Source organism: Cricetulus griseus, chromosome X (assembly GCF_003668045.3).
Source record: "Cricetulus griseus strain 17A/GY chromosome X, alternate assembly CriGri-PICRH-1.0, whole genome shotgun sequence".
NCBI classification, from domain to species: Eukaryota; Metazoa; Chordata; class Mammalia; order Rodentia; family Cricetidae; genus Cricetulus; species Cricetulus griseus.
Window position 1 is genome coordinate 11,317,179 of NC_048604.1, and position 21,010 is coordinate 11,338,188.

The 21,010-nt window shown below is 38.4% G+C and overlaps 1 protein-coding gene across 1 annotated transcript; it reads right to left on the minus strand.

Moving 5' to 3' along the window:
• Positions 1 to 19,902: 19,902 nt before the first annotated feature.
• On the minus strand, positions 19,903 to 20,355 carry LOC113837783 (protein LDOC1-like). The gene has a single exon (XM_035450123.1). The coding sequence runs from the start codon at positions 20,353 to 20,355 to the stop codon at positions 19,903 to 19,905; it is 453 nt and encodes a 150-aa protein (XP_035306014.1).
• Between the last annotated feature and the right edge of the window lie 655 nt (positions 20,356 to 21,010).

Genomic DNA, 21,010 nt, shown 5'->3' on the forward strand with positions numbered 1-21,010 from the left:
GACATTTTTCAAATCCCTAGTGATACCTTGATAGGAAAGGATACTGAAATATCAATTGCTGAGATGGCAACTCTGAAGGGCAGAAAATTGTCCAGTATTTTGATCTTCTAGACTAACTGGCCATAGAACTGTATCTATCAAACACATGGCTCTAGTATTGATGCTATTAATCAAAGAACAAAATAAAGCTAACTTAGTGTTCTCTCCTTCCTCACTTTGAAATTCCTAACACATGTATTATACAGCATACTAATTTAAACATGTCTCCAAAGTCTTCTGGAATAACTCTAAATGAAGTGTCAGGTACCCTGGTAAGAAATTTGTTCCAGACAGAGAAACATAATGTGAAACTCATGAAAGGAAAATTCTAGCAATTCAGAAATTAAAGTGATCCAGTTATAATGGAGCTCAAGAATGTAAAATACACACAGAGAGATGTGCTGAGAGGAATGGAGGAGAACTGCGAGATTTTGTAAATCATTCCACATACTAGAACTTTCTCAATTGAAAAGGCAGACCAGCCTGCTACGATTTCTTCATATCACATTTTTGAGAAAAATACATGAACACTAAGCAAATGGAAATGCTTAATTTTATATTGATTTACTACTATGTATTTTACTGATGGTTAATATATTGTGGCATACTATTTTGCTCATATTTCCCATGCATGCTTATTCATAATTTACTGAAAATAGGAAGATTTAAGGAACAAGACTATATGCATTCCATTTGTTCCTAGAAATTCAGTATCTGGTTTCAAAATGGTTGATAAATAAGCCCAAGCAAAAGATCGGACGTGGACAAAAATATTCTCAATTTAGAGGAAATTTTTATCCCAAAATCTATGTGAACCTTATGAGTCTAAATTTAAGCAATAGAGACACATTTTGAAACAACATGTGTCTATTGTTTCCTTCTGTTAAGAACAATTGTAACAGTAATGAGAACCTCGTGTCAACAACAGTTCATGGAAACTGCGGAAAAACAGCAGAGTATAGAATATCAGCTGAGGCTCTGTTCCTTACTTGCTGCTCACTGGGTGGCATGGGTAAATCACTTAAGCCTTCATAGCCTTGGATTTCTTTTCCACAAAAATATGCATAATAATAGGATCATAAGACTGAAATGAATATCACACTGTGAGATATAAGAAGTTGCCAAACATTTTATTAAGCTGGCTATTATCAAAATGTTAATTAACACTAGTTATTACTAAACATTTAGTAATCTATTCAAGTATTAAACCACTTTCACAAAGAATGTGTTATATTTTACTTCATAACCAATGAGTATTTACTTCATAGACATTTAAAATTGAAACTGTGAATGCTCTCATCTGACTGCCAATTAAATTCCTCCAGAATATAGTTTAAAGAACTAACATTGTTTAGTTAATGTGAGAAATAAAATCTTGATACATTAAAAGTTAGAAAACTGTAAAACAAAACTATAAATCGATCTCATAAACACCAGTGGAATCTTTACAATTATATTAGAAGGTATATTCCATTAAAAATGAAAAAAGAAATACACTATGGCCAAATGGGACTTATGCTAGGAAAGATGACTTACTTAATATTGGAAAGTTTAATATATTCTGCTTCAATGTATCTGAGAAAATAATGTTAAAAAGGGACTCTACAAAACAGTGTAATGCAAGACGATATAACAAAAGTGTGTGTGCCTGTGTATTTGGTTATATATGTGTTGGAAATAACTAAGCATTTTGAACAAGAGGAGGAACAGAAGTATCTTTCTCTCTACAGTGACTAAAATTTAATAAAAGAAGAATCACTGCAAACAGAAGTTGCAAAAGAAGTTGCTACAGGTACCTTGAAAACTGAATTAAATACACAAAAAATTTAATAAAATTCAAGTATTATGATTTTATCATGGCATAAAGTTATCATTCAAAATGTGTCTCTCACACACAGAGAGACAGAGAGACAGCAAGAGAACAATCAGTAGCTCCATAATACCTCATCCAAAACTCATGTAACATTACAAATTCCTAAAAGACCTGAAAATTAATTTGAACAATTGAATGGGTATTTCTTCTTGTGACACAGGATAATCAAATTCATAAAGACATAAAATTTCTCTAAATCAATATGCTTGCATGTGTGAATAACACTTCAGTCCATTACACACAATACGCAATAATGATCCCATAATATCACTATGGTGATGAAAAATCCCAAGTAGTTAGAGACATCATATGGCAGAACATTATCCACATGTCTGTGATGATGCTGTCAGGAATAGACCTACTGCACTGCCAGTACTATAAAAAAGACACTCCGTGCAGATCATGTTCATTGTACATTCAGTTATATACAGTGCATAGTATCAATGATAACGAATGACCATCTTATTGATTCACATATTTACTATACTCACATTTTATTGTTAATTTTAAAGTGCACTTCTACTCATAAAAATGTGTGCTGTAAATCAGTATGCTGTTCCACCAGCAGTAGTCTCATACATCTTATGTTTAGTGCATCATTTTGAAATTTACGTCTAATCTAACATTGCTTTGTTTTCAATGCCTCTAGAGCAAAGGGGTATTGCTATATATACTGTATACATTGGGATGCTTCTGTTGCCTAGATTGATGGAAATATATTCTTACTTTTATACCACCTAATAATGTTTTTCTCAGACCATGTCACCACCTATAAGTGATGCCTGACAGAATAAATAGAGTGCCATATCAATGAATGCAACAAATTATTTTTTCTGAATGTAGAAATATATATTCTAAACTTCATATTTGAAGCATTCCTCTAATTAATCTTTATCAGTACAAAATCAGAAATCAAATATTGGGGTAAGAACCTGAAAGATCGGAGAACAGGGAGCAACTGCTAGCTGATTCCTCCCTCTTCAGTGCCTCCATCCAAAAGGGCCAAGATCCTCTCTCAGCCCCACCTTACAACTTCCTGTCTCCTCTCACTACAGTCCTCTTAACTTCCGTAGTCAGCTAATGGCTAGCTCTGCCCTCTGCCTCCAAGCAAGCTTCATTTGCCAGAACACAATCAAAATATAACACAACATTCCCCCATTTTTGTCTAAATAAAAATTCATGTTTTAACTAACATAGTAAAAAATATACATTATACACAATAAGTACAAATACAAATATATACAGGCAAGAATTACATTAACAATGTTGAGTCCATGTGCATTTGACAAATTCAGAGAAGATACCCCATATCTATCCTATCTTGGTGAATCCAAAGTGTTGTACCTAATTCACTTTCTATCCTAACTTGTATTATGAACCCCTAACTATCTTTTTATGTCTCTCAAACATACACTTTATTAAAGTATACAGGGCGGTTTAATTCAGAGGTTTTGTTTTATTTATCCAATGTATTTCTGCAGCTGTAATTCTTTTCTCATTGGCATTTAGAAAAATTGAAAGTCAATAAAGCATTGTGCAATGTATTTCTGGGGGGGGTCTTCATTACTCCTTTCTGTTTATTAAGCATATCTTTTAGAGTTCAATTAGACCTTTCTACAACCGTTTGCCCTGTAGAATTGTGTGATATAGCTGTAATATGCTATATATCATAATATGCAAAACTGTTTCGTTTTACTAGAGACATATGCTGGAATATTCTCAGTCTTAATTTGTACAGGTAACCCCATGTTGGCCATAACTTCTAACAAATGTGTAATTAGAGAATCAGCTTTTTAAGAACTCAAAGCATTTGCCCATTGAAATCCTGAATATGTATCTATGGTATGGTATACATATTTTAATTTTTCAAGCTGCAAAATAAAACACATCCATTTGCCAAATTTCATTTCTTTGAGTATCCATTGGGTTACTTCATGCAGTTAGTGGAGTTTGGTTATATATGAAGAACAAGTAGGACATTTCCTTATAATTTCCTTGGCTTGTTGCCAAGTGCTGGAAAAATCTTTTCTCAAACCCTCGAAATTGACATGGTGTTTTTAATGAAATTCTGAGGTTTCCAGCACATTTCCTACCAATACATATTCATAAAGAAGTAAGTACGAATCTTGAGAGAGATTGAAAAAGAGATTAGCCAGTAAAATGTTTATTTTACAAGTATGAGGACATGAATTTCATTCCCAGAACAGATGTTTAAAAAATATGCATGTTTAGTTATGCACCCTTGTAATCCCAGCTCTCGGGAAGCAGAGTTAGACAGATCCCTAGCACTTTCTAGCCAGCAACCTTTTCTATTTGGCAAGTTCCAGGCCACTGTCAGACTCTTTTAAAAATTAGACTCATAGATCCTAGAGAATAACAACCAGGTTATCCTCTGCCCTCTATCACACATTAAAACATACATGCTATGCACCAGCACATACATGTGCTGTTGGAGAAACCAGAAAATTCACATCCTACAAAAATGACACTATCCACACTTACTGCCATTTAGAGAATAACTTCTTTAGAGAAACACTTTCACATTGGATGAAAATAAGCACAGTAAAAAAGGAAATGTACATATCAATCTGAAGGCAAATCTGTGCACCATACCACAAGCAAAACTCTGGTTTTAATGATGAAAGAAAAAAACTACCTTTGAAAACAAGGTAAATGTCCTCATGTTTAATTTTTAAGGAGACAACATAATTTCATGTATGAAAAAGGGACAATAATTCATGTTATTAGAATAAACCCCAAAATCTGTTCTTTTATCTCAATAGATGAATGACTAAGACTTGACAAAACTCAAAATCTTTTAAAAATAAAAACACTCAAGAAATTTGGAGTAGAAAGAAATTGCATCATATGAGATATTTATGAAAATCCCTCAGGTCACCTCACCCTTAATTTGGGAATGTTTGTCCTCTAAGATTAAAACACACACACACACACACACACACACACACACACACACACACACACCTGCTTATAAAACTTCAATTCAACATTTTACTGAAAGATCTATCCAGGGATTTTAGGCAACAAACAGAAATGAAATGAAAGAAGGTCATATTGGAAAAGAAGTGGAATTTTCTCATTTGTAGGCAACTTTGTCATATATATATATATATATATATATATATATATATATATATGACAAACATAAACAATCCACAAAACAAACTAGTGAACAAAATAGAGTTCAACAAGGCTACAGGATTCGAGATCTGTATCTTTGGATTCACCAAGATAGGATAAAGAAAGCCCAATACTATTTCTGTGCAAAATGTGTGAGCTGAGATTATTTTGGGGTATTCTACACATACACATTTGAAGAAGTACAATGGCAAAAGAAATTTTTGAAAGCATGGACATATACAATTGAAATCTACAAAATATGATTAAAACAGGTTATAGAACACCTGAAGTACAAGGAAAAAATCCTGTTTCATAAGTTTGAACATACAACCCCATTAAGATGGCAGTATTTCCTAAAGTGATCTACAGAAAATGCAATTTGTATCAAAATCTGCTTGTTTCCTCTGAGTAAGTTGATGACCTAAATAAAAGATGCATATGAAAATGAAAAATTCCTTAAATACCTTTAATTGTCTTGAAAGGAGAATGAAGCTTTAGGACTCATGGCATCTCAATTTCAAAAGTTAGCCCAAGTTGAAATTATAGAAATAAACCTATATATTCATGCTCAACTGATTTTCAGTAATAATGCTAAAATAATCAATGGGAGTATGACTAGTTTTTCAATAAATGGTGGTAGGACCACTGAATCACCATATGCAAAATATGGAGTTGAGTTGCTTCCTTGCGACAACATACAAAGGCTAGCTTACATAAGATCAAGTTAACATGAGATCTAAAACCATAAAATATAGAAGAGAACCATGAACACATAGGTACAGAACATGAAACTAAACTTAGTCCTAATTTACATGATCCTGGGTTAGAAAATGATTTCTCAAATATGATACCAAACAGTATGTGCAGTAAAAGAAACATATGCAAAAGTAGCTTCATTGAAATTAAGTAGTTTGTACTTCAAGAGACACCATGAATTAAATTGGAGAAATACTTTGTACATTATACGTATGGTAAGAGTCTATTACCTACAATATGTAAAATATTCTCATAGTAATAATAAATCATAGTAATCATCTTAGGATAGGCATTATCTACAAAAGGAAATAGCCAATAAATACATGACAAAATGTCACAATAAGCAATCACATAAAAACAAAGACAAAATCACATGGAAAACAAAAACATTCATGGTTGCTTTAATCTATAGTCCTGGCTCTTTAGGGGAAGCTAAGACAAGGGGCTCAGTGCAAGAGGGAGAGCTAGAGTTCCTCTGAGGCACATAGAGAGAGCCCTCTCAAAAGAAAACAAAAACAAAATGCAAATAATAAAAGATTTGGCTACGAATGTGCAGGAATTGAAAAATCCACACCTTACTGTTAAGACTGCAAATAGTAAAAAAATAAAAATAAAAAAGTATGTAAATAGTACAGCCTCTTTGACAGACAAGGTAGAGAAAGCTGCATTAATTTACTAGAAATATTCAGTAAAACTAAAATTGGAGGCAACCCAAATGACCATAAATTGATTGATGTACAAACAATACAAAAATAATGTAGAATATTATTCAGTCACAAAAAAGAATTAAGTAGTAATAAATACTATGGCATGAGAAAACCTTGAAAATACTTGATAAATGAAATAAATACATCATAATGGGCATGTAATCTCTTATTTTTTCTCTTATTTTATTTATATGAAATCTACAAAATCAGTCGTTCCCAATAGGAGATGATTGGAGAGGTAACAATGAGGGTGATCACAGAACTCAGAGTTTTTTGTTTTTGTTTTTTTTTTAGAAGGATGAAAATGTTCTCAAATACATGGTTATTATCACATAAGTTGGTGAAAGCATTAGAACGCACAGGATTGTGCAAATAGAAGGATAAAGGATGAATGTTGAGGTATGTAAATAATATCTAAATTTAAAAAATCAACTTGAAGAAAACTAATCATAGAATTTCCCTCTAACTTAGTATTGCTCCTATCAGGCTACTACTGCACAGAAATTCAGAATCACAGAAATAGCTCCACACACTTATTTGCAGAGCTCCAGTGCTGTTAAATGACAGAAAGACATTCACTGGTCAGCAAATAGCAACACTTCAGATAATAGACAAGAAAATGAAGGCTAAGAGGAAGTGAGAAACTTGCGCAAGGCATTATTTTCAAAGGTAACACAAAATTATAAACACACTACTGGATTTGAGCTGGGATTTTCTAGCCCAGATTCAGACATTGCAAGATGATGAGAAGCACTAAGACTTAATATCTTAGTTTTCAAAATGTGAATAAAATACTTCTTTTTCAAGTTGTTGGACCAAAGAAGACACATGAATGTTTAAGTTTGAAATACCTTCACATGGTAATGCCTAATATCTCCCTTGACCTTCTCCATGATATTACTGTGCTTATTTTAAAGTACTAACTATGACCATCTAAATCTCCCATTAGTAGTGTCTTTCTACCAGGACACTAAAGTCTACCATTGTTATCAGATTTATATTTCTGTTTCTACTTAGCTAAACAATAATCCACTGGAGAAAAGGTAAATGGAGCTGTCATTTACTGACAATTAAGATATTTGGTAGATTTTTCTCATAATGGTATTTAAATATAACTATTCCCAAGATCTATTTACAGACATCTAGGATCAGGGAAGTCAGCTGAGGTTGCCTTAGCTAGCCATAGTATCCCTATGGCAAAATCAGGACAAAGACAAAAATCACTTTGATTATCAAACCATTCATAATGAACCAAAACATTCTGAAAAGAATAGTCTATTATCAGCTCACTACATGCCACGTTTTCCTTTTGCACTTCTCTATCTCCTTTTTACGACTGGAGAATTGCTCTGCTGCTGAGGTTGGCCTCAAACTTGCCCCTTTCCCCAGTATCTGGAACTGTGGACATGCAGCATGATGTCCAACCTTGCCTATTATTTCTAACGTTCAATATTCAGATGCTTGTTTAATCCCTCTATGCTTTATTCTAGTAAGTCTGAGATTTCTTTGTTCTATATTAACCAGGTCCTGCACTTATACAACTTTTCTTCCCCACAGATGAGCAAAAAATCTATTCTATTTTTTTTCTTCTTGCTACACAGGGGGATACAAATTTTATTCTAAAAATTTATAGGAAAACTATTGACTTAGCTTTTGAAAACACAGACACAAAGCTGTTGGTGAAAAAGCAATCTAAGATATTGACATTTTGCTGTTTATTATTTGAGCTCTTGGATCCCCAGAGGTGAGTCTTTTTCAATCCATCTCAATCGACTCTTCCCAGTAACATAGACTACTTTATGCTATTTAGATATCATAGCTACTGACCAACAGAGGTAAAACCAAAAAGGACAGTTTGTTATGCAGGAAAACATTGTCAGGTATTATTCAGATTCATGCAGGTCTGTCATGGACAATAGAGTGATACTGAAATATTCTGTTAAATGCTGTAAAAGGTCAGGAGCAAGCCATTTGTCAGGCCTGTCTCATCTCTACAAACATGAAGATTGTATGGCCCAACCAACAGCACTGAAATATTTCTACCACAGGGAACGCTGCTAGGGACTAGACTGAAATGCACAGAAGGTTGATATCTAACTCCCCTTACTGAAAAATTAGTGTCTTAGTCACTGTTCTATTGTGAAGAGACAGCATGAGGACAACTCTTATCAAAGAAAACATTTAACTGGGGGCTTGCTTACAGTTTCTGAGGGTTAGTCCGTTATCATCATGTTCAGAAGCATGGATGCAGGCGAGTGTAGTGCTGGAGAAGTAGCTGAGAGCTGTCTCCTAATCCTTCTTAAACAGTTCCATTTCCTGATGGCTAAGCACTCAAATATATGCGCCTATGGGGCCATTCTTATTCAAACTCCTAAAAGTAACAAAACTAGCAAATAGTACCACACTGAAAAGGTTCCATGACCATATAGGTGAAGGGACAGGAGAAAAAAGGGAAATAAAACACCATACAAAAAATGTTTCCAAGAAAGAAATGTAACCTAGTCTACTGTCATTATATCATATTTTTAAAAACATGATAAAAACAGTTTAAGAGAGAAAAGTAAACCCACGGGACTCAGTAACATTCAGGAGTAAACAGCATCACTTAGTAAAGGAAGAAAACCATAACCGTCATACAATGGAAAAGCCTAATTGTGAGAATACTACAAAATCTTTAAAACATTTTAAAGAACACATGAACAAAATTGAGAAGTATATGGGAATTGAAATTAAAATGTAGGAAATATAACAGATATCAAAGAGATCCAGAATATTATAAGGGAATACTTGAAAAGCTTATACTTCATATTAAATTGGGAAATACAAAAGAAATGGACAAATTTCTAGATTCAGCCAAACCATAAAAGAAGTCAACAACTTAGACCCATAATAAATGATGAGAACTATTAAGAAAAGGCATTACAGCTAAAAACAAAGGTAAAGATCAAATGAATTAACAAAAGAATTCTTCCTGACTTTCAAAGACAATCTACAGTTAACCCTCTTAAACTATCCAAAATAACAGACACACAAGGAGCAGTCCCAAACTCCTATGAAGCCCATGTATCTTTAATGCCAAAACCAAGAAAAGACACAATAAAAATAAATTATAGACTAATATTCTTGATGAACATGTATTTAAAAATCCTCAATAAAATATCTGCAAACAAAATACAGTCATACAACAAAAAGATTATTCACCATGACCAATTTGGCTTTATGCTAAATATACATGTGTATTTGTGTGTGTGTGTGTGAGAGAGAGAGAGACAGAGAGAGAGGGAGAGAGAGAGAGAGAGAGAGAGAGGGAGAGAGAGAGAGAGAGAGAGAGAGAGAGAGAGAGAGAGAGAAATGGAGAATGGAGGGAGGGATGGACACAGAAGGAGAGGAGAGAGGGAGAGAGGTAAGGAGAGAGAAAGAGCATTACTAAAGAGAAAGGAGACCATGAATTAGAATGAAATCATGAAGGAGTCTTTGAGACGATTTTGACAGAGGAAAGGGAAGGGAAAATGTTATCTTTATATTCTTAAAAAATAAAATAAATAATTGCTGAAACCTTAAGAGGAGAAACATTAGGACAGCCTCAGACTTCCACAAAATCGCAGTTGTTATCAGGTTAACAGGAGCAATGAAAGCAAGGAGAGGTTAACAAAATACTTTGGGCAGCCAAAGCAGTCCTAAGGAAAGCAATAATATCTGAGTTAACATCAAATCTGATTTTGCTTTCTAGTACAGGACCATAGGAACAGAAACAACATGATGCTAGCACAAAAGCAGTTACATAGAATGGGATGGGCTAGAGTGTGGGCTCCTCCATGTCTGCACAACTGAAGATCATGACTGCCCTTTCCCCAAAACCTGTCAGTAACCACTAGTTCAGTAGGGAAAGGCAGGACCCCATAGGTCACTCCCTGATTCAGAGATCACTGTTCAGGCCCACTGCAGACAGCCGCAGCTTCTGTGATGTCATGAGACTGTCGGTGTGACCTTCCCAGAAAAAAGCATTTCACAGCCCTTTCTGGTATCTTCTGGCTCTTATTTTCTTCCTGTCCCCACTTGCAAAATTCCCCATGAGCTTTAGAGGAGATGGCATCTATTTTGTGTTTACGGCTGAGCACTCAGCTGTCAGCTATTCTCAGCTCCTTGAGTAGTCAAGCAAGTCAATTTCACCACTCTTCACTGCAAATAGATCTTTACTGATTTAGACTATGTCTATAGGCATAAATGAAAATATAGAAGGTTATTGATGCCATCACATTGCAGCTGAACAACAGTATTAACATTCCCTCTGTGGCCTAAGCCTTTCTCAGCCATGGATTTTTACCAGATTATAGTACCAGATAGTCTTCCCTCTGAAACTAGCCTTCAGTTGAATCAGAGTGACTAGTTATCCTATAATAATTGCACCACCATTGCACCAGTGAGAACATCTTGCCTGGGAAGTTGCAATTGTGGATAATAGGGTTTACCACTGATACCTTTTCTGCTCAAGCAGAATGTATAGCACACTCCAGTACCAGGAAAGCTACATGGCAGGGAGGAAGGGTCCAGCACATCCAGGTTGATTCCTCTATCTGCAATCAAAGTGTGCGAGATCTTTAGAAATGGGGTTTTATCAAGCAGTTCTGGTAAGCAACCAATAAGAGTGGCAAGAGCTCGTATTGTGGCAGGGGAAGGGGGGTTCTGATATATCCCTCACCATAAATTCATGAGGAATTATTTTACACCTGGTACTGGAGTTTTTGTTCAGTAATCTCCAGCTTTCATGATCTCTCTCTCTCTGTCTCTCTCTGTCTCTGTCTCTCTCTGTCTCTCTGTCTCTCTGTCTCTCTCTCTCTCTCTCTCTCTCTCTCTCTCTCTCTCTTCATATTTTCTTTTTATCTCTTTTGGTTTTTCAGCCTGGCTTTGAACTCACAGAGATCTTCCTGTCTCTACCTGCTTAGTTCTGGGATTAAAGGCATGTGCTACCACTGCCCAACTTAACTCATATTTTAATTGCCTTAAAAAGCAGCAAGTTTCTATAGAACCTTTTCACATATAGTTAGGTAAAGTTGGTTGACTCTCTCTGTCTCTCTCTTCCTCTCTCTGTCTCTGTCTCTCTCTGTCTCTCATCATCATCATCATCATCATCATCATCATCATCATCATCATCATCTTCTCCACCCACCCACAATCTTCCTTACTAATCCCATCCAGGATTTTCTCCTTCTGGCTTCATATCACACATGTTCATCTCCAGCGTCCTTTAAGAAACTCCCCATCACAGTGGCCATTTTCTAGTTTACTTCTACAGGTGCTGAAGTTAAACATATAATGTAAAGAGTTGAAGCCAGGAACTATGTATGAGAGAGAAGAGAGAACATTTATCTTCCTGAGTTCAGGTTTCTTTGCTCAGTATAACATTTCCTAATTTCACACATGTACCTGCAAATTTCATGTTTCTTCATAGCTGAATGAATTTGCATGGTATATATGTACCGTACTTCTCTTATCCATTCATCAGTTTAGGATAGAAATTCAGGCTGATTCTCATTCTTGACTTCTGTAAACAGAACAGCGATGAACAAGGTTTAGCAAGTTTCTCCAAAGTAAGGGTTAGAGTCCTTTAGAAATACTCCCAAGATTGGTGTAGCTGGATCAAATTGTAGTTCAGGTTCTAGCTTTTTGAGGAATATCCCCACGAATTTGCATAGTGGCTGCACTAGTCTATACTCCTACCAACAGTGAATAAGGGTTCCTCTGTCTACACATTTTTGCCAGCATCTGTCATCACTAGTGAGTGAGCAGGGTGAGATCGAATCTCAATGACTTTTCACTAATCTTTCCCTGATGTTGAACACTTCAAAAAATTAGCCATTTGTATTTCTTCTCTTGAGAATTCTCTGTTCAGATCAATGGCCATTTTAATTATTTTTATTTAAATTAAAAGTCTTATTTTACATACCAATCCCAGTTCACTCTCCTTCCTGTCCTCCCATCCCCTCCACCATGTCCACATCCCACTCTGCATCCACTCCTCAGAGAGGGTGAGGCCTCCCATGAAGGATCATCAAAGTCTGTCACATCATTTGTGGCAGGACCTGGATCCTCCTCCCTGTATCTAGACTGAGAGAGTAACCCTCCATAGGGAGTGGGCTCCAAAAGCCCGTTCATGCACTAGGGATACTGGTTCCACTGCCAACAGCCCCACAGACTGCCCAAGCTGACATCTATGTTCAGAGGGCCCTCTTATGCAGGTTCCCCAGTGTCAGTCTGGAGTCCGTGAGCTCCCACTTGCTCAGGTCAGCTGTTTCTGTGGGTTTCCCAGCCTGGTCTTGAGCCCTTTGCACATCACTCCTCCCTCTCTACAACTGGATTCTAGGAGTTTGACTCAGTGTTTAGCTGTGGACGTCTGCTTCTGCTTCCATCAGCTACTGGATGAGGGCTCTAGGATGGCATGTAAGGTAGTCATCAATCTCATTATAGGGGAAGGGCATTTAAGGTAGCCTCTCCACTATTGCTTACATTGTTAGGTGAGGTCATCCTTGTGCATTCCCGGGAATTTCCCTAGTGCTAGGTTTCGAGTTAAGCCCATAATGGCTTCGTCTATCAAGGTATCTCTTTCCTTTCTCTCCTTCTCTGTTCTTCTCCCCACTCTCCTTTCCTCTCCGCTTCTCGCCTCAATGAGCCATTTTTGATTGGTTGTTTTATTTCATGATGGTTCTTTTTTGTGTGGTCTAGATATTAGTTTTTTGGAGATACAGCTGGCAAATATTTAATCCCATTTTGTGGCCTTCCTCTTCATGTGAATGATGGTTTACTTTGGCATACAGAAATATTTAGACTCAAGAGATCCCATTCATACATTTTTGGTCTTACTCCCTGTGCTATTAAAGCCCTATTCAGAAAATCCCCACCTATGCCTATAATTTCAAGTGCACTTGCTATTTTTCTTTTGGTAGTATCAAAATATCTGGTCTTATTTTGAGGACATTGATCCATTTTGGAGTTGATGTTGTGCAAAATGAAAGGTAATAATCTAGTTTCATTCTACTATATGTTGATATCCAATTTTCTAGCACCATTTGATGTGGATGCAAGACAACCTTTTCATCAAATAGAGCTGAGAAAATTGGGGGGTCCACATATAGAAGAAACTAGATCTTTATTTCCCACCATGGGAAAAGACCAAATTGATCAGAGACCTTAACTTCAGATATGGAACTCTGAAGCTCTCAGAAAAAAATAAATAAGGAAAACACTTTAAAGCATAGGCATATAAAAGGACTTTCTGAATAGGACTTCAGTCATTCAGAAAATAAGCTAACCATGAACAGATGACATGTTAAAAAATTAAATGCCTACATATTAAAAGAAAATTGTGTATCAGATGAGGAGGGAGAAACATCTTTGCTATGTTATCAATAGGCTAATAAAATTACCAGACAATAAAAGGAGGAAATACAAAACACTGATAAACATTGAAAAAGTTCAACCTCACTAACTACCAAAAATGCAAATGAAAACTATAGTGAAATACTGTTTTGCTAAAATCAGAATATCAGAAACTAAGAAACAGATAAAGTGATGGTAGATGTGGACAATAGGGAACCTTATACCCTGCTGCTAAGAATATATACTAGTTCAACCTTTACAAAATCTCTATGCAGAGTTCTAAAAACAAAACACTAGATTTCATATGCCTCAGCATATTAAAAAGTTCAAACATAAATTCAAAAAATAAAGTGAGTGAAACCCACAAATTTTGTGTAATCTTGTCATTCACATTCCACATATTGGTGAATGCAAATCTCAGGAGGTTTTATAACTAAGAAATAATTAAAATAGCAAAATAAGAGTAAGGTAACAAAAGGGAAAACTTGAATAAATGGGCATAATACTCATTAGTTAATACATTTATTGGGTATATCAAGACTGAAACAATGTGAAGATTATAGCCATTAAAATGCAATCATTTAAATGCTCACAAAAGTGAGAGCTCTTGCAAAGTTGACAAGGAAAGAGCATTTGTGTGTATATTGAGTACTGCAGCTTTCATGGCTAAGAATGAAAATGAAATACTTATGCCCAGTAATAACAGAATATTCACTACTGGAGGGTAGTAACACTAGGAAAAATAATCTTAAGCAAATAAATTTGGCAGTACAGTAATGGGAGAGCTGAAAATGGAGAAAAAACACCATGAAGAAGTTTAAAAAGCTAATGACAATCATATATATATATATATATATATATATATATATATATATATATCGCCCATAAAGCCTTGTATAAAACTGACAAAAAAAAGTATCACCTACGCCGCCAAAACTGTACAAAGACATGAAAAGGTATACAGCAAATACTAAATATAGGAAAACAAAAGGGTTTTGAGAATAAATGTACTCATATTTTTAGGATCTTAACTCAAACAAGCAGCAAAAAATTGTTGGACACACTGACAAGAGTAAAATATGGCTTGACAAGTAAATATCAGGGTGTCCCTAAGCTAGTCAATGAATTGATTTGGTATCTGTATATTTCAAAATATTTCATGAAAATCCTAAGATGGAAAACAGATAAATGAATCAAAAGCAAAGATTACTTTTGTATCCAGAAAGTGAAGAGAGTAAAGCTGTGGAAGTTCATTGCACTATTATACTATTGTATGAAAATTCTCTCTCTCTCTCTCTCTCTCTCTCTCTCTCTCTCTCTCTCTCTCTCTCTCTCTCTCTCTGTATGTATGTATGTTTCTCTGTCTGCCTTCATGTACACATATGGAAGCCTGAGGAAGGTAGTGTGCCCTATTCCTTTGAGACAAGGTCCTGGAACTGACCTTTGGAGCTGAGCAGGTGGCCAGGAAACTACAGAGATACACCTGACTCTGCCTCTGACCCCCATGGCTAGAATTAAAGATAAGAATGCAAACACACACAGATTTTTCTGGAATGTGCTTATCTGTGAGCTCAAGGACCTCTGTGCCTTCCACAACTCAGTTTCTCTCCAGATCAACACCGCACAAGAAATTTAAATTTTTTTTTACTCATCTTCAAATTTTCGTTTCTAAAAGTGCTACATATTGTTACAATTATCAGTATTTAGAAAACAGATAAATCAATTAATGGCATTTAGTTCAGTTCCCACTGAAGTATAATTCCCGCTGCTTTCTTTTACCACTATTTCTTATAAAAATAAATGCTTTAAAAGTGATCCAGTTTTGTCTTTAGCTGCCTAGAGAATTCTGCACTGTTGTCTCCATTCAATAAAAGTATTTCTGGGGATGGCTAAAATATAAACATCATATTCTTGTGACTTCATTGATGAAATCATTAGTCCTTAAGGGAGGGATAATATATGCCTTGGTGTGGAAGAAGTCATAAGAAAAATGAATTTGTTATTGGTCATAACTCTGTCACCAGTCTCTCTGTGTGTGGACGAAAAGGCAGCATTGAACAAGCACTCCAGCTGCCTACTTTGTTATACCTTTGCAAGCTCTCACACCTGAGGCACACTCTCATTTCCAGGAGACTTGTGCTCCATTCACAAATCTTGCTATGGTATTCATAATTCCTTCAAGCTCACCCACAGAGTGTGTGTGTGTGTGTGTGTGTGTGTGTGTGTGTGTGTGTGTGTGTGTGTGTGTGTGTTTTTGGGGGGTTGTTTGTTTCTTTGCCTTACTTTTATGGCTCTAGACAGTAGAACATATGAAGATAAAAAATCCTAAGAGATGATTCAGGCAGGTAGGAAAATGCAACATGAATGATCAGACCCACCCAGGGCTACAGGAGTTAATATCCCTTAGAAGGGCACCAAACAGGTAATCGACCTTTGAGACTAAGAGGATTAAGACTGTTGGGAGAACACTTGACCTACTCAATAATGCAAGCTGCTATTAGATATTTTAACAGCATTGCAGCAAAATTCCATTTCTAAGTAAGTAGTAATAATCTTCATGTAATGAAATACCTCCATTAAGGAAAAGGCACTAAGAACCTCATATGGACACTGCTTCATTAACGTTTCCTTAGTTGATTTAAGAGCCCGGCAAATGTTTCAAAGTCCTTTTTCAAATGTAAATGCAGCATTAGTTTTAAGAATTCTCCATCTAGCCTGTCTACCTCTAAACTGCTGAGCTTTTCATGGATTTAGGAACTGAAAAGAATCAAATTTATGATGTGCAAAATGCATGTCAACCTTTAGATGGCATCCTGCGGAACATGGCAACACTGGCTCAGCAGACAACATTGCTTGCCTCGCCAAATAATGGAGTCTAAGGTCATACTGGTATGTTTGGTGATTCAATGCTTATAAATATTAGTATGCTTATTCTATTTTATTGGGAATATAATTTCCGTGACCATTTCAATTCTAGTATGTCAAGTAAGAATTCAGGCTCTTCAGTCTGTTACTACTAATATTTAATTGAGTTCATCTAAGTGGAGTTCTTATTTTTAGACATGTTTACCCTTTTCTTCCTTAACCTTCTCTAGGAATTTCCCTGTTAACGAGCAGAGCCCTTACTGGTGTCTGCACTTTTTATGGAATCTCAAAAACCAGAGTGTGGCTTTTCTTCCCTGCAGCTTACAGCACAACCTGTTCTTCCACATTGCATCCTCTGGTCTGCACACAAGCAGTTGTGAAGCCCTCAGATCCACATGTGCATGTGCTCAGGGGACAGACATTTTAGAGCCCAAAGCTGCTAGACCTAACTATCTTGTAGGAACCTTAAATGCTGTCTTGGCATGGCAGCCTCACTAAGCAGGGACCCTTCCCATAGACTGATGTTAAGCATCTGAAACTTTCAGCACAAAGGGGTTCATGCCAGATTCAGTGAAGAACAGGTTCTCTCCCCTACTCTGAACTGTACCCAGTCATCCTTATAGTTCTAGCCCAGGCCCACCTACCCTCACAGCAGCAATATGGATCCATTATGAGTTCAAGGGCATCACATGCACCAATGAATCACAGCTTTGCTCCACGCCCCTGGCTCAGAAACTGGGAGCAAACACCTTGATTTTTGTCTCATTGGGTCTTTTACTTAATTTCTGTCCACCAATATCCCACATCTCCCCATTTCTAGTGACAAAGAAATGGTGGTCCTATGTCTCAAAGTGTATGTGTTACTCTTACCAGGATATTTGTGTATTTTCCAATGAGAAGGGAGAAAGTGATAAGTGAATTCCAAATCACCCACATCCTCTTTATTCAGCAACATTGGATACAGCAGCTCTGGAACAGCCCCATTTCCACCCAGACCTGGGCCTCTTTGTGGAGTCCGCCCTACCCCCAGCTGCCCCCACCCTCCACGAAACAAGTGGCCTAAGTCCCAGAAATGACTTCTGCTCTGAACTCTTGTCTATTCACCAAGGAAAAGACTTTTCTTGTCAGCTTCTTGTAAGAGCCCCAAAGAGAGAATGGGTTCTTGTCAGTTTTATATCTACTCTCTGCTCAGTTCCTGGTCACCTTCACATTTTCTACTAAAGCCAATTTCATAGCAAGCAAGCCGCTGGCTGAGCTTTTGCTCCTGTGGCCTGGAAGAACTGCCCATGCTCGCAAACTGCCCATGCTTGCGGAGCACTGCAAATGGAGCAGCATTGTTTCCAATGCTTTCCGGGCAGTATCTGATTTAATCCACACCTGTTAGCTTACTCCTCTGATGACCAGCGTCCCATTTCATCCCTGAAACCACGGGAAATGGGAATGTCTTATTTAAATCGATTAGAAGTTCCAAGACTGGACTGACTTTCAGAACAGTAAAATGAGGACATTCAGGTAGACATAGAAAACCTGAGATTCCCCCTGCTAGCTCCTGGTTTCCACGTATGCCCCTCGACCGCGTTCATTTCAGTGCCGTAACCTGGTATAATTGACTTACACGGCTGTGTACTATATTCTCAGTACCCACCCTGCCCACTCCTCCATTGCCTCTGAACCCTGTGCCCAGAACAATGTCAACCCTAACTCCAGCCCATGCTCTACTTGAGGAGGCATTTAAACATCTTGCCAATCCTGCAGCAAATGTATAAATGGAAACTGTAAGGACTTCTGCACAAGGAGGGTAAAATGGTGACTTTATGCTATGCTGACCAAGATGGAAGATTTAACATTAGCTTAAGCACCTCACAGTTAACTAAGTTAGTTATTGGATGTCTGAGCTCAGCAGTCACCCACAAGTAACAAGGACCATGGCCAGAACTTCCCTGCTGTGTTAGGAAACTTAATTATGTCCAGGAATATGTCTGTGCTATTTGTCTTATTATTACTAATGCCCCCTTGTAGGGGAAGCTGTAGCCATGCCCAGGGGCTGGCTACAGCTTCCCCTACACCCCCTTCATTCTACAAAGTCACCTAATGTGACATGGTATGCCCCCTACTCAGACACCCCTTTATATGCCACCTTGGAGGCTCCACACAATATTCTTTCACCAAAGCTTGTAAAACACTATGGTATCTCTCTTCTGGAGCCTAGAGGTGAAAGCAAGAATACTGGAATTGAACCAGGTTCCCTGATCTCAATGAAATAATGGAGACGAGCGTGGCAAAAGCCAATGACGTCACTTAACCATGAAAAGACAACCTTTTTAGTTTTGCAGTGCTTGCTATTTATTGAAAACAATGCCATTGCCTTTTCCAGGTACTAGAGAGGATCTGGGCTGAATGCCTGTTGGCTCATTTTTTATTTTAGTACTACTTGTCCACATGTACACATCTGTGAGGCTGCTGCAAATCTGAAAGAAAAATGACAGCTGTGCAAAAGCGATGCATACAGGAAACGAAATGTCAACATTTCAACAGTCAGGCAGGCACATCAGGCTCCTGCAGCAATCTGGTCCGGCAGAGGAGGAACCTGGAAGTAGGTACAGAACTAACCAGGCTGTAAGAATGGCCCCTTCTAGGAGGGTTGGTGAACTGTCCAAATGAGAGTCTGAATAGATGTAGCCAACTCCATCATCTTCTTCCTGGTCCATATCTTGAAAAGTGGATGGCTGCAGATGAGATGCAGTGGGGGGTGGTGGTGGGGGGGGGTGAGGTGACAGGCATCCACTTCTGGCAGATGTAGATGGCGATCCATCAGAAGCCAGCGGCAGGAATGCAGGTGGTCTGACGAGTTCTAACACAGGCCTGGACAATGGCTGGAGCTCAAAACACAGTTCAGATTAGAAAGGTGCCCGGATTGGTTAAAATTGAACACTGTGAACCTCAGAGCCAGGCCCAGGCCCAACTCAAGCACTCGTAGCAGGTAATTGGCACAAAGACAAGCACTAAAAGGGATGAAGGAGCGAAGTGATTGGCAGGGAAGAGAATGGCAATGCAAAGGGGGGCACGGAGGCAGCAGGAGTAGCGGTGGGGGTAGGGAGGACGCAGCGTGCAGGGTCCTCCTCATGTAGGCCTAAGGGGGCTCGGGGCCTAGCAATCAACCGCTTCACAGTCGTCGTCATCATCATCATCATCATCTTCGTCGTCATACCAGCCAAAACACTGCTTCATCTCTTCAACAAACGCGCGATAATCACAGAGAATGGCGCTATCTGTCTGGATGTACGGCACCACCCAATCCTCGGCTTTCCCGGAGAGGAGGCTGATCAGGAATGCCACTTTCATGGCGTCGTTGCAGAAGCGGTCCTCATTCACAAGCATGTAGGACATCGTCTGCACAATAAACTCGGGGAGCCGGGCGTTCTCGCCATTAAACGGTGAGGGGAAGGGCACCGGACAGCTGGGCGGACGTACCTGGCGCAGCAGAATGGCCCGCTCACACACCAGCAGCCGCAGCTGTTTCATGAGCCGGTTGTTCTCGATGCACAGGTCGCGGTGTCGCACCAGCAGCGCGTGCAGAAGCAACACCAGCTCGTCCACCATGGTGACTCGCTTGGCAGGTCTCGGGCTCTCGGGCTCGGATCGGCTCCGCGGAGCTGCTCAAGGAGGCCGTAGAGGAAGTGCGTGTCCTCAGAGGAGTGCTGACCCTGGGCACTGCGCAGAGGGGGTCTAGCTGGTGGCGGAAGCTCCACCCACAAGGTCACTCTGGCAGCCAATGCGCCAGCGCACTGCGGTGAGAAAGGCGTGGCGGAGGGGAGTGCTGGTGGCGTGGGGGTGTGGCCAGGGTGGGACTGACGGACCGAGTGGACGTGGCCCAGGAGGAGGAAGGCGTGACCAAGGGAGCATCGCCCCGGGCCTCTGTCAATTCCCCCAGCCTGATGAAGAAACGCTGGGGGAGCCAAGCCTGCCACAGTGGAGGGCTGTGCGAGCATAGAAGCTCAGCACTCAGGGCTGGCCTGCTTCAGCTTAAACTTCTCTGCAGCCGACCTGTTCATCCAATACAGTGTTCCTCGGTGGGCCTGCAGCCATCAACATTTTTTTAGAGTAATGCTTTCTTAACACATTTCCTTGCTTGTTTAAATTTCACCCAGAGAAATAACACTGACACTGAGGGTCATACTGCGGGAGATCATTTGAGTTTAGAGACTTCAAGACTTGCAAGGGGTGCTTTCATTAAATACATAAGTAATTGTCAACA

Bases quoted from the DNA above. Each gene is read 5' to 3' on its own strand.
- LOC113837783 (XM_035450123.1), bottom strand. From the start codon at position 20,355: ATGGTGGACGAGCTGGTGTTGCTTCTGCACGCGCTGCTGGTGCGACAC.